The sequence below is a fragment of the Rhinolophus hipposideros genome (genome assembly GCF_964194185.1).
Source record: "Rhinolophus hipposideros genome assembly, chromosome: 12".
Classification (NCBI taxonomy): Eukaryota; Metazoa; Chordata; class Mammalia; order Chiroptera; family Rhinolophidae; genus Rhinolophus; species Rhinolophus hipposideros.
Genome location: NC_138058.1, coordinates 27,385,964 through 27,398,266, shown reverse-complemented (window position 1 = coordinate 27,398,266; position 12,303 = coordinate 27,385,964). Strand labels below are relative to the sequence as shown.

General features: G+C 42.2%; 1 protein-coding gene across 3 annotated transcripts in view; it reads left to right on the top strand.

The window, feature by feature from the left end:
• The window catches only part of ANXA4 (annexin A4), a 55,870-nt gene that overhangs the window by 23,289 nt on the left and 20,278 nt on the right, over positions 1-12,303 (top strand). Inside the window, exons 2-4 of one of the 3 annotated variants that reach the window (XM_081068409.1) lie at positions 2,613-2,666; positions 7,965-8,052; positions 11,550-11,644. In XM_081068409.1, the coding sequence (XP_080924535.1) occupies positions 2,658-2,666; positions 7,965-8,052; positions 11,550-11,644 (192 nt within the window). In that variant the 5' untranslated portion in view covers positions 2,613-2,657. The remainder of the gene's footprint in view (positions 1-2,612; positions 2,667-7,964; positions 8,053-11,549; positions 11,645-12,303) is intronic. The other 2 variants (XM_081068410.1, XM_081068411.1) reach the window with 2 other exon arrangements.

Sequence of the window (12,303 nt, the reverse complement as noted above, 5' to 3'; positions counted from 1 at the left end):
ATCTGCCAGGTTGTCAACCAATCAGCAGCAGTTCAAGCCAACTCACATATTACTTATATTAATGATGGATATGGGAGTATTTTGATAATTTATATGATATGAAACAGGCCTCCAGACAAAGGAGTGGCTAAGGCCCATTAAAGTCCCAAAAAGTCCCATTCACGGCTTACCCTAGTACATTCTGGGCAAATGAGAAAGACGCACCTGTTCCAGTCCCCATAGTTGGTCCTGGCCCTACTCCATCCCCATCTCATGCTACTCTGGCCCTTGTTCTTGAAGCTTTTGTCCATCCCTCAAACACGGTAAGTTTATTCCTGCTTCAGGGCCATTGCACCAACTGCTCCCTCTGCCTGAAACTTCTCCTTTGAATGGTGAGCCCCGTCTCATTCAGATCTTGGCTTGAATGTCATCTCTTTGGAGATGGCTGCCCTGATTGCCCTGTCCAGGCCAGCTCCTTTCCAGTAACCTGATTACATCATCTTCCAAACCAGGGTTCAGCAAACTTTTTCTGTGAAGGACCAGATAGTAAATACGTTGAGCTTTCTGAGACACACAGTCTCTGTCACAACTACTCAATTCTGCTGTTGTAACATGAAAGCCACCATAGATAAGACATAAACGAGAGAGAGTGACTGTGCTCTAATAAGTCTATATTTATGAACACTGAAATTTGAATTGCATATAATTTCACATTTCATGAAATATTGTTCTTTTGATGGTTTTGTCAGTCGTTGAAAATGTAAAGACCATTCTTACCTTGCAGAGTGTACAGAAACAGGATTTGGCCCATGAGCCAGTGTGCTAACCCCTGCTCCATATCTGTTGTATTTCCATCTTGCTGGTATCTGCAATTATCTTATTTACTCATTTGTTTATTTGTTGTCTGTCTCTCCTGACAGACTGAAGGCACGTTCTTTGTCTTATTGTTTCCATCAAATACAGCAGTGCCTGGAATGTGGAGGTGCTTCATGAATATTTGGTGATTGAATGAATAAATCCGTATAACCCATGCGCCACTAAGTCCCAACAAAGAATTCTGCCACATCTCTCTCATGTGTGTCACACACACCCTACCCACATCTTCGCCTCTGTCTGTCCCTGTAGTCATATCTCAAGCCTTCCTGACCCTTTGTCTCTCGTTCCAGGCTACCCTGCAGCATAGTACCTTGCTAACGTCTGTCTTTTGTTGTATCATTTCTCTTCAAAAGCCAAAACCTTTTCACAATTTTCCCATTGCCTACCGTATAAAGTCCAGCTCCTCAGTTGGGCTCTTACTAATCAGTTCCCTGCCTGCAATTCCAACCTCATTTCTGAGCCTTCCCTGGAATGAGCCCTCTGCTCCAGCAGCCTCGTCTCTTCACTGTCCCTGAAGCCACTGCTCATTTCCACCTTTGTTCAGGTGGTGCCCCAGAACCTGTTGGCATTTTGCCTCAGGAAGGCATTCCCTTGTGTAACCAGAGGTAAGTCTGCAGTGAATGATAGGAAACAGGAAGAAGGGAGCTGAACCTGAGGAAAGCAGGAAGGTGAAAAGTGAATGTGGCCAAACGTGAATTAATTGGTAACAAAGTGGATTAAGTAGGATTTAGTTATTTTAGAGGAATAATTGAAAAGTGCTGCTTGGTAGGGTTGTCTGGGCCAGCGCTTTTCAAACTGATGTGCAGACAAATATTTGGGGAATCTTGTAAAAATGCATATTTTGACAGTGGGTCTGAGGTAGGGCCTGAGATCTTACATTTTTAACAAACTCCCAGGTGATGCCCATGCTTCTGACTCTAGGTTGATTCTTGGAGTATCAAGGATCTAACTAAATGCTTAGGAAAGGAGCCTTTTCCACTGGACTTAGATATGGAAACAGGAAGTCAATTGGCCTGCCCTGGAGAGGACTGTCTATATATCATGAGAGCCCCCCAAGAGTCCCAGCCGACAGTAAGACGTTTCTTACATTCTGAATGACTGAATAAACATCTGATGATTCAAATCTTCTTGATGAAGGAGCGGTTGCTAAAGAGAACTAAGGAGTGTGTAAGGCTGCAGCTTAAAGGGAAGAAGCACCTGTAAGTCTTGAGATGGTGGCAGTGAAAGTGGTTATTAGGAAATGAAGAGTCTAATGTTGCTTGGGCTGCTGGCCAGTCCTCTCTCTCTCTCTCTCTCTCTCTCTCTCTCTCTCTCTCTCTCTCTCTCTCTCATACACACACACACACACACACACACACACACACTCACAGTGTAGGCTGGAGTGCGGTACTTTTCCTGATGCAGCTGGATTACCTCTTCTCTCTAGGGAGGCACCTCTTCTGATCTACTTGTTTAGAATCCAGGCTTGTCTTGAGTACAAGTAATGTACTTCAAGGAATCATTTCTGTAATGTGTATCTCCCAGAAAAGCAGATAGGAAAGTATTTTGCTGATGTAATAGACTTACCTGTTCAAACAGTTTCTTTCTAAATTATTAGCCTGGCCCTTGAATCTTTGGCTAATCAAACAGCTGGCCTTTTGATGAAATTGGGTGTTATTTCCCTGTGGTTTAACTTCATGCGAACTGTAAGTTATCCAGATTAATGATTTTAATGACACTTCCCTCCTCACAGTTATTTCCCCTCTGTTTTATCACAGAAGACCTTCCCTTGTGTGACTGAACTCTGACCTTGACGCAGAGTCATGGCCATGGTAAGTTGGGGAGTGCCTCACCCGACCTGGTGCCAGCCCAGCCGCAGACAGGTACAGGGTGCTTCCTCAGGGACTGTTGGCTTATGTAAAGAATTGTTTGCTCAACAGAGGTGGGGAGGAGGAAATGAAAAGGCAGTTTCTTTCTTTCTTTTTTTTTTTTAACAACACCATTTTAATTTCTTTCCGGGGTGGTGAGTAACTTGACCCTGAAAATTAATTCAAAGAGAATCTTTTGAATGCTTCTAACATCCTGAGATACAAAAACAAGTTATAGTTTTCTCTCTCCAGAAGCACTGCATGTTCATTATGGAAAATGGAGGCAAAGAAAGGAAACACTGAAAATCCTGTAGATTCTACAACCAGGAGATGAGTGCCGTCCAAATTTTGGTGCAACCCCACCATTACAGGCTCATCAAGAAGGGTGTATCTAGTCATGGGAGCTTGTCATCTGCCGTCTGCTTTGGGCTGTGACCAGACTCCTGGGAGCTTGGTTATCTGATCTTTGAGACAGGCAGGGAATCAGATCCCTTAGAGAGCTCCGTAAAGTTCAATGCTGAGGTGGAAGCTGAGCCTGTTAACTGCAAACATGGCTCTACCTGAAGCTGGCCATCTGCTCTCCTTCTCCCACCCAAACAAGGTTTCTGAATAGGCAGGTGATTCTGATCCTCACTCTTTTAAGAGGGAATAATAGAAATAGAGTCTTATACCTGGAGAGGAACGAGAGATCCCACCAGTTCTAGGTGCCTTCTTTTAGGAAGGTAGATGTGTAAACTATCCTGAACAAATAGTAATGTACTCTTAATTTTTTAAAATTAGGCATTTTAGAATTTTCTTCATCATTCCTGCCATCAAAGGTACACTCATGTCTATCCCAAATCTCGTAGACTTTAATTTAAAATCCATTTCTGGGGCCGGCCCGGTGGCTCAGGCTGTTGGAGCTCGGTGCTCCTAACTCCGAAGGCTGCTGGTTCGATTCCCACATGGGCCAGTGGGCTCTCAACCACAAGGTTGCCGGCTCAACTCCTCTGAGTCCCGTGAGGGATGGTGGGCTCCGCCCCCTGCAACTAAGATTGAACACAGCACCTTGAGCTGAGCTGCCGCTGAGCTCCCGGATGGCTCAGTTGGTCGAGTCCTCTCAACCACAAGGTTGCCGGTGGGCTGCGCCCCCTGCAACTAGCAACAGCAACTGGACCTGGAGCTGAGCTGCGCCCTCCACAACTAAGACTGAAAGGACAACAAATTGAAGCTGAATAGCACCCTCCACAACTAAGATTGAAAGGACAACAACTTGACTTGGAAAAACATCCTGGAAGTACACACTGTTCCCAATAAAGTCCTGTTCCCCTTCCCCAATAAAATCTTTAAAAAAAAATAAATAAATAAAATAAAATAAAATAAAATAAAATAAAATCCATTTCTTCTTAACTGAGTCTCCCTGGACATGGCAAACATTTATTCAGAAATGTTTACAGTGCCCCTATTTTGTGCCAGATATGGTACTTGGCTCTGGAGACTTAAAATTAATGGGACACTCTTCCTGTCCTCTACAAGCTCACAGCCTTCCTACATGTGATGATTGTAACCAAGTGACCCTTTAATGTACTTTCCGCTCGAGGAAAATTACCTCAGTTGCTCTCATCTTTCCCATAATGATGATTATTTATTGGACAGATAAAGGATATTTTTAAAGGAAGGGAAAAACACACGTAAGTCACAGTATTGTAATTCCCAATCATTTTCCATCATTTTACTTTAAACCCTATTCATGTATATAATGGTTTTTAAACAGTAGTAATAAGAGCATAAATAACAGTTAAGTATGTATTTAATCTTCTCTATGGTAACGTAGCTTATAAAAATTATTTACATGATAGAAATATGAATTTTTAATTTTCTTCTTAAATTAAAAAAATTTCAAATCACTGCAATGACTATATGATACATTTCTAAAAAGAAAACATGTTTTAATAGATACTGTATTCAAGTATTTTTTAAATTTTTTATAGAGATTTCATTTACATATAGTGAAATGTATAGCTTTTAAGGTTACTGGTAGATGAGTTTTGATGAATATATGTACCATGTAACTTACTCCTCTATCAAGATAGAACATTTCATCACTCTAAGAAGTTCCTTCATGACTCAGAAATGCAACCACTGTTCCGATGGTTGTCACCATAGATAGTGATTGTTTTGCCTGTTTTAGAACATCCTATAAATGGAATCAGAGAGCATGGACTCTTTGTGTGTGGCTTTTATTGCTGAGCATTATATTTTTTGCAATCCATCCATGTTGCTATACGTATCAGCCATTTGTTCCTCCATTCTTTTTTATTGTTGATTAGTATTCCATTACATTGTGTTCTAATCTTTTTGACTTTTATCATTTTCATTATTTTAATAACTGAATATTTCATTAATTGTGTAATACACCTATTTCTACGATTCGTTTTTGTCATTCTTTCCCATATCCTCCCTGTTTTCTTTGCCTGCTGCCACAAGAAGCCTTTCTGGGGTAGAATCCCCTGCCTTCCCAGAATGGATAATGGTACATTATGCCCTGGAATTTAATCGATATGGATACTTTAGAGCAAACAGGAACAAATTTCCCAAGCTTATCTTTTTTCCTGGAAAAAAGAGTCTCTAAGAATGCTAATTGATAAGCTGAACCATGTTTGCAAATCCCTGTATTGATTCATCTTGTTAGATATTAATTTTAATCCCATGATAGTATCCCTCAGCAATGCAGTTTGCTTTAAAGTTGAATGCAGCAGCGTTTGAGTACCATTCAAAATGTTTTCAATACTGGAGTTCTAAAAGAACCTTGTGAAACATTTGGCTCAGAAAGCTGTCTCATGGTGGGGCCAAGGGCCGACTTAGGCCATGTTGGAATTTTGGCAGAAAATCTCTGATTTGCTTATTACTGCCGGTATATAGCAGAAGAAAAGAAGTAAAGTGCCTGTGTTAATTTCTTAGGGCTGCCATAGAGACGTACCACAAACTGGGTGGCTTAAAATAGTAGAAACTTGTTGTCTCCCAGTTCTGGAGGCTAGAAATCCAAAATCAAGGATTGGCACATCCATGACCCCTCTGAAACTTGTAGGAGATTCCTTCTGCCTCTTTCTAGCTTCTCGTGGTTTACCGGAAATCTTAGGTTTTCCTTGGCTTGCAGCTGCTTAACTCCTATTTCTCTGCCTTCGCTGTTATGTGGTGTCCTCCCTGTGTGTCTCTGTCTTCACATGCTGTTTTCTGATCAGAGCACCACTCACATTGGATTAAGGACTCAATCTACTATAGTATGACTTCATCTTAATTTGATTAATTATATCTACACTGACTCTTTCCAAATAAGATCACATTCTGAGGTACTGGGCCTTAGGACTTCAACATATCTTTTTTTTTTTTTTTTGGTGGGGGGAGGTACAATTCAACCCATCAATGCCTATAGAAATTAACATCATAGATTTCTACATTCCTCTCATAGATGTACCAGTGTGATAACTAACTACTGGGTGCTGACCGTGTCTCAGAGCTGAAAGCCTGGTTTTTCAGCAGATGAGGCCCACCCTCTCTGGTACCCAAGGCCTTCGGATGGGCTTGATGTGGGCCAGAGAGGGCCTGAGAGGTCCAGGCCAAAGTGGACTAGCTCATAGAGCTCAAGTCTGACTTGCTGGAGAATTGTCTACGGGTATAAAAATCATCCATTCCTTTAGATGGCCCATAGTACGTCCTTGGAGCAAATTAAATCATTCGATTTAATCTTTACTGTTTCATCCTTGTTTCACATCATATCCATGGATCTTGGCCCAGATTCTCAACTGGTGTCTGCATTACCCTACAGCAGCCTGAATGATCTATTAAACATGTATCTGATCATCTCCCCCATCCCCTTGCTTAAAACCTGTCAGGGACTTCCCACTGTATTTAGAATAAAACATAAACTCTTCACCGGGCTTGTGAAGGTTGCTTTGTTCTGGCTCCATCACACCTCTCTACTCTTTCTTTTTTCCTTTTTCTCTTTCTTTATTCCTTTCTCTCTTTCTCCTTTTCTTTTCTTTTCTTTTCCTTTCCTTCCCTTCCCTTCCCTTCCCTTCCTTTCCCTTCTCTTCCCTTCCCTTCCCTTCTCTCTCTCTCTCTCTCTCTCACTCTCACTCTTCCCCCCTCCCTCCTTCGCACCCTTCTTCTTTCCTTCTTTCTTTGAAAACACATTTTATTATGCAAAAGTTTAAACACATACAAAAGTAGACCGAATATTAAAAATAGCCCCTTCGTACCCATCAACAATTATTAACTCATGGTCAGTGTTATTTCTTTTTCTCTTCATTTACTTCCCCCCACCTGTGTTATTTGGAAGCAAATTCCATATTATCTCATCTGTAAACTATTTCACTACGTATAAGATGAAAACGCTTAAAAAAAAACAACAGAATCCCAATACCATTATCATACCTAAAAATGTTAGCACTGATTTCTTAATGTCATCAATATCAAGTCAATGTTTAAATTTCCAATTGTACCATAAATATCATATTGTTTTTTACTGTTTGTTTGATTCAGGATCCAAATAAAGTTCACCCATTGTGATTATTGAGATGCTTTTTAAATCTCTTTTTAGCTATAGTTCCCCTCCATCTCTCTCTTTTCTAATTCCCCTTGAAATGTGTTTGTTCTCAACCCTGTGGCCTGGGTGAACATTTTCATCCCTCTTCTGTATGCTGTAAGTTGTCTCTAGAGACTTGATCGGATTCAGGTTTGATTTTCCCCCCTTTTTGTGTGTGGGGGTATGACAAGATGACGCATAGACTGTCGTGTAACTTGATCTTACCACTCTCCTTTGCCCACCAATGTGAGCCACACTGGCCTCTGTCCTGCTGCTCCCGTGAAAGCTAGTTCCAGCCTCAGGGCCTTTCCCTTAGCTGTTTCCTCGGCCTGTAACACTTTTCCCCATGATTTTTACATGGTCATCTGCTTCATGTCATTGGGATCTCAGCCTAAATGTGACTCCTCAGAGGAGCCCTCCAGGACCTCTCTCTCTGTTCCATAGCACTTCTCACCATCTGGCACGTGGTGGAATACATATTTGTTGGCTTGTTTACTTTCTGTCCCTGCCTCCCCTCCCCTCTGAACTAGAACAGTCAGCTCTATGGGAGCAAGAGCCTCATCTGTCATGGTCCCTGCTGTAAACCCAGCACCTAGAATAGTGTCTGGCCCATGGTAGGTGCTCAGCAAATGTTTGCTGAATGAGATGCCTCTGTGTCAGTAAGTTGCTGCTTCTCACTCGTGTCTTTCTCTGCTCAGGCAACCAAAGGAGGCACCGTCAAAGCCGCTTCAGGATTCAATGCCACCGAAGATGCCCAGACCCTGAGGAAGGCCATGAAAGGGCTCGGTAAGTGTCCCACTCTGTCATGTGTCGTGTGTCACAGAGTCACTCAGAAGGTGCTGTGTCCGCTGGCAATTAGGAGTAGGTCTCACTCTAAGAAAACACAGTGGGAACAAGTTGGCTTTCCAGGACAAATTAGATGGAAGGGCATTCATTACTCACTTTTACTACAGAATTTTTAACTTCATGTACTCATTCTGTATTTTCCCAATTGTTGAAATATGTTTTGCATCACATTATGAATCTATATCTAAAAGTTTAGAAATGTATTTGTTTTTCAATTAGTGCAGGGTGTGTATAGTGCCATAAGGTTTACAAAGCACTTTCACAAATATTATCTCAATGGACATATACAACGACCTTGTGATTTAATGAAAGCAGCTATTGCTAATGTTACTTTTGCCCCATTTTATGCATGTGAGACCCAGAGAAGTGAAGTAACATAGTAAGTCACATAGTAAGTAGACCTTAGCCATGAGTCACACTCAGCAGAGCCCACTGCCAAGGTCGGACTTGCCCACTCTAAGTCCACGTTCTTTCCCTTGAGTCCCTCTACCTGTTGCTGTAATGGGCACGTCTGCAGTCCCAACATGCAGTGTGTGGGGTTTTATGTGAGAAGGCTGTGTGTACACAACCACAAGGGCTTGTCTTCAGTGTGTGATCCTTCAGTTAGCTTCCCGAGGGCAAAGGCCTCATGCACAGCCGTGCAGAGTGCACAATGAGCTACCTGGATTCTAGGCATTTCCAGGTAGTCAGACTCCAGGCTGGCATTTGACCCACAGGGCTATTGTGCTGCCCACCTCCAAATAGAGCACTGTTCTAAATCTATGTATCTAGCTCCTTATTTTCCCTTTTTCATAAATAAAATGGAAAATGTACTGGGCCCACTCTTTTCTTTTCAGGTCTATCTAAATTGTTTGGTATAGGTCAAGAGCACCATAATTCAGAATGTGGTCCACATGGCTTTCAGAATTCTCAAAATCAGAGTCAGGAGACATTTGACTCCGCCAGTGCTTTTCAGTGCCTGCTGTGTGGGGGCCGGTGCAAGGTGGATAGTTGGAGGAGATCAATTTTGCAAAGCCTAGTCCTTGTGGTCAACTCGTCCATGGATGCTAGGTGGCTAAGGCATATACAGAAGAAAACTATGACCAGTTCATACTATGATAGCTATAGGAGGGACACAAATAAGATCCCTTTAGGGTTCAGAGAGAAGATCTGAATTCCCACATTTCAAGGCAAGACATTTTGGAGAATGTAGAATTTGAGGTGGGCCTTGGGAGATGAGTCTCAATAAACAGAGAGAAGAGAGAAAGTGCTTCAGGAGAATGGACTAGCATGAGCAAAGACATGGGATGAGTGTGAGCATTGTCCCATTTTCCAGGTTAGCTAAGGCCTAAGGGCATCACAGTGAATACACGGAAAGGTGGCTTATAGCAAGAGGCTTGCAAAGCCAGAGTTGGCTGTTGGGCAGGTACCAAAGGGAAGTCGTGGAGGTGCTATTGAGAAGGCCACCTATAGAATCACAGACATGGAGTGGGGGGATGGCCCAGAGGCATTGGCCAAGAAGCAACCAATGCCAGAATCACGATGCTAAATGGAGGGGCTTAGGGAAGCACAAACCGATAGACTGGTAGTGAAGGAGGTCAGGAAAATGGAGCGCAGTACAGTTGGGTCAAGTACAGTGATGCAAGAGCTAAGTGTATGGATTTGGCTGCCTGGTCTTCTTTTATGTGGATATGTGCAGTACTGAATGGGATGTGGTAGAGAGTCTCAAATGCCAGATTACAGTGGGTGTAGTAAATCCAGCAGACAGTAGGGAGCCATTGTGTGTTCCTGGACAGGGAAGGGACACAGTGAGTTTTTCTTCATAGGAAAATGAATCCTGCAAAACTTTGGAAACACTATTAGATAGTAAGAATACTAGTTAGCAGACTTTTGCAGTTGTTTAAGAAGAAACCATAAGATCCTGAATGGGTGTTGGTGGTAGTAGGAATTAAAAAGAGGGGACAGATGCAAAAAAGATCACAGAGCTAGATTTTGCATGACTTGGCAGGAAATTTGAATGTGGAGGAAGAAAGGGTTAAAACAAAAACAAACCCAAAGCTATTTTATGGGTTCAAACCTGACTGACTGGAATAAGGATGGTACCTTTCCCAGAAAGCAGGTAAGCAAAAGGTGATGAACTTTCTCTCCCCAGCTGAGATTTCTGAAGGAAAAAAGAATGGTTGTGTCTATTACCCTCTTTTTTTTTTTTTTTTTAACAGAACAGAAAGTAGGTCCCTAGGGTATGTACACTTAAGTTCTATAGCTTCTTCCCTACATCTCACATTTTTCTGGATCTCTAATCTTGCAAACAATAACTGTGGTGAATCTGTATTTTTTCATTTCTCCCTGAAATGAAAAATGAAAAATAGAGATTCTATTTCAATAGAATCTCTTCTGTAACCCATCACAACTCCCACACAGTATAAACAGTGAGGAAACAGTGAGGAATCTGTATTTTTTCATTTCTCCCCATTTCTCACACAGTATAAACAGTGAGGAAACAGTGAGGAATCTGTATTTTTTCATTTCTCCCTGAAATGAAAAATGAAAAATGAAAAGTAGAGATTCTATTTCAATAGAATCTCTTCTGTAACCCATCACAACTCCCACACAGTATAAACAGTGAGGAAACGGAAAACTCACCAAACACACATGAACATCCGGCTGTTACTAAGACAAGGGACCAATTTGCAAAACCAGAATAAAGCGCCTCCTGTAAACGCTGCTTTGCTGCAAGAAACAGGCAAACAAAACTTAGGACGTTTCTAATTTGTAATTCACATCGTAAAGTTTTGGTAGGATATTGCAGCATGGGAATTCATTGGCAGTTATAAAAAAGGAGCCATCTGAGATCAGGAAAGGCAGTTTGGAAATGAAAAACACAACTACAGATATTAAAACGCAGTGAATGCCATGAGCAGCCAATTTAGACCCTGCAAAGTGCCCAGTGCGTGAATTAAAAGTGAAATTTGAAGTGTTTCAAAACTCAGAGAAAATGATAAAGAGATTAAAAATGAGAGACAAGGCAAGAACATGGAAATAGATACAGAAGTTCCAAAGGACAGCGTAAGAATTCCAGAAGAGGGGGAAAGCATGATCCCAGTCAACATTTATTTAGTAGGCGTTGGGCATTGTGCTCAGTAATTAACTTCATTGTTCTGTTTCACACTTGCAGAAGCTCTCTGATCGTGATCACTCACATTTATAGATGAGCATCCTGAAGCGCAGAGAAGTTAACAGTTTTGTTCAGTGGTTAACAGCTAATGAAAAAGACAAGCTAAGACTCAAATTTAGTGTCTGTTTCCCCCCCAAAATAGACAAACCCTCTGACCAAACCTCTTTTCTTAGAAAGCTCACACTGCATGTGTTTGGGTGACCCCGGTTTGTGCAAAGGAACCCATTTTCTCCTTCCTCTCTGGGATGACCCTCACTCACGGTCTGTGCTCCCCCACCGCCAGGCACCGACGAAGATGCCATTATCAATGTCCTCGCCTACCGCAGCACGGCCCAGCGCCAGGAAATCAGGACGGCCTACAAAACCACCATCGGCAGGGTAGGCCTCAGTCTCTGATCTATCATAGAGTTTGCAGTGGCCCTGTGTTTTTAAAAGACGGATTTGTTGCCTTGTTTAAAGATGTTCTTGGGGGGAAAAAATGGTTGCAACATATTCCCTCAGTTGTTCTTAGCAAGAAGGGATTTCAGGGAGCTCTTGACTCACAGAGCTCAAGGCCAAGCTTGGTCTCTTTTCACCCAGGTCCTCGCAGGTACTCGGCTGTTGAATGAACTCAGCCAGCATCCTTTTGAGCAGCAGACAGGGCTGAGCTCCCAGCATTGCTTCCCTGACCCTGACGAGGCTTCGTTTAGGCCACTGTGGATGAAGACCCTCCAACCTGACGAAAATATTTAAATCCAGTTTCTTTTAAACGATCTTTAGTTCCTCATCAAATTCTACAATGGGACTTACATGTTTGTGTATATGTGCGTAATTGATGAGCTTCGGCTTTCAGAGGTGGTTCCCTCACCATGTTTTCCCCTTCCAGTTTGAATCCCACACCCCTCAGGAATCCTCTCTCTGTTTCCATTTCAGTGACACACTTAACCAGCATCATTACACCCAGTCATTCCACATCACTGAAAACCTATCTCTGTGATTAGCAAGAATCTTTTTATTGAGGAAACATCAGTGAGGTCTCCAGCCTCAGAGTACAGGAA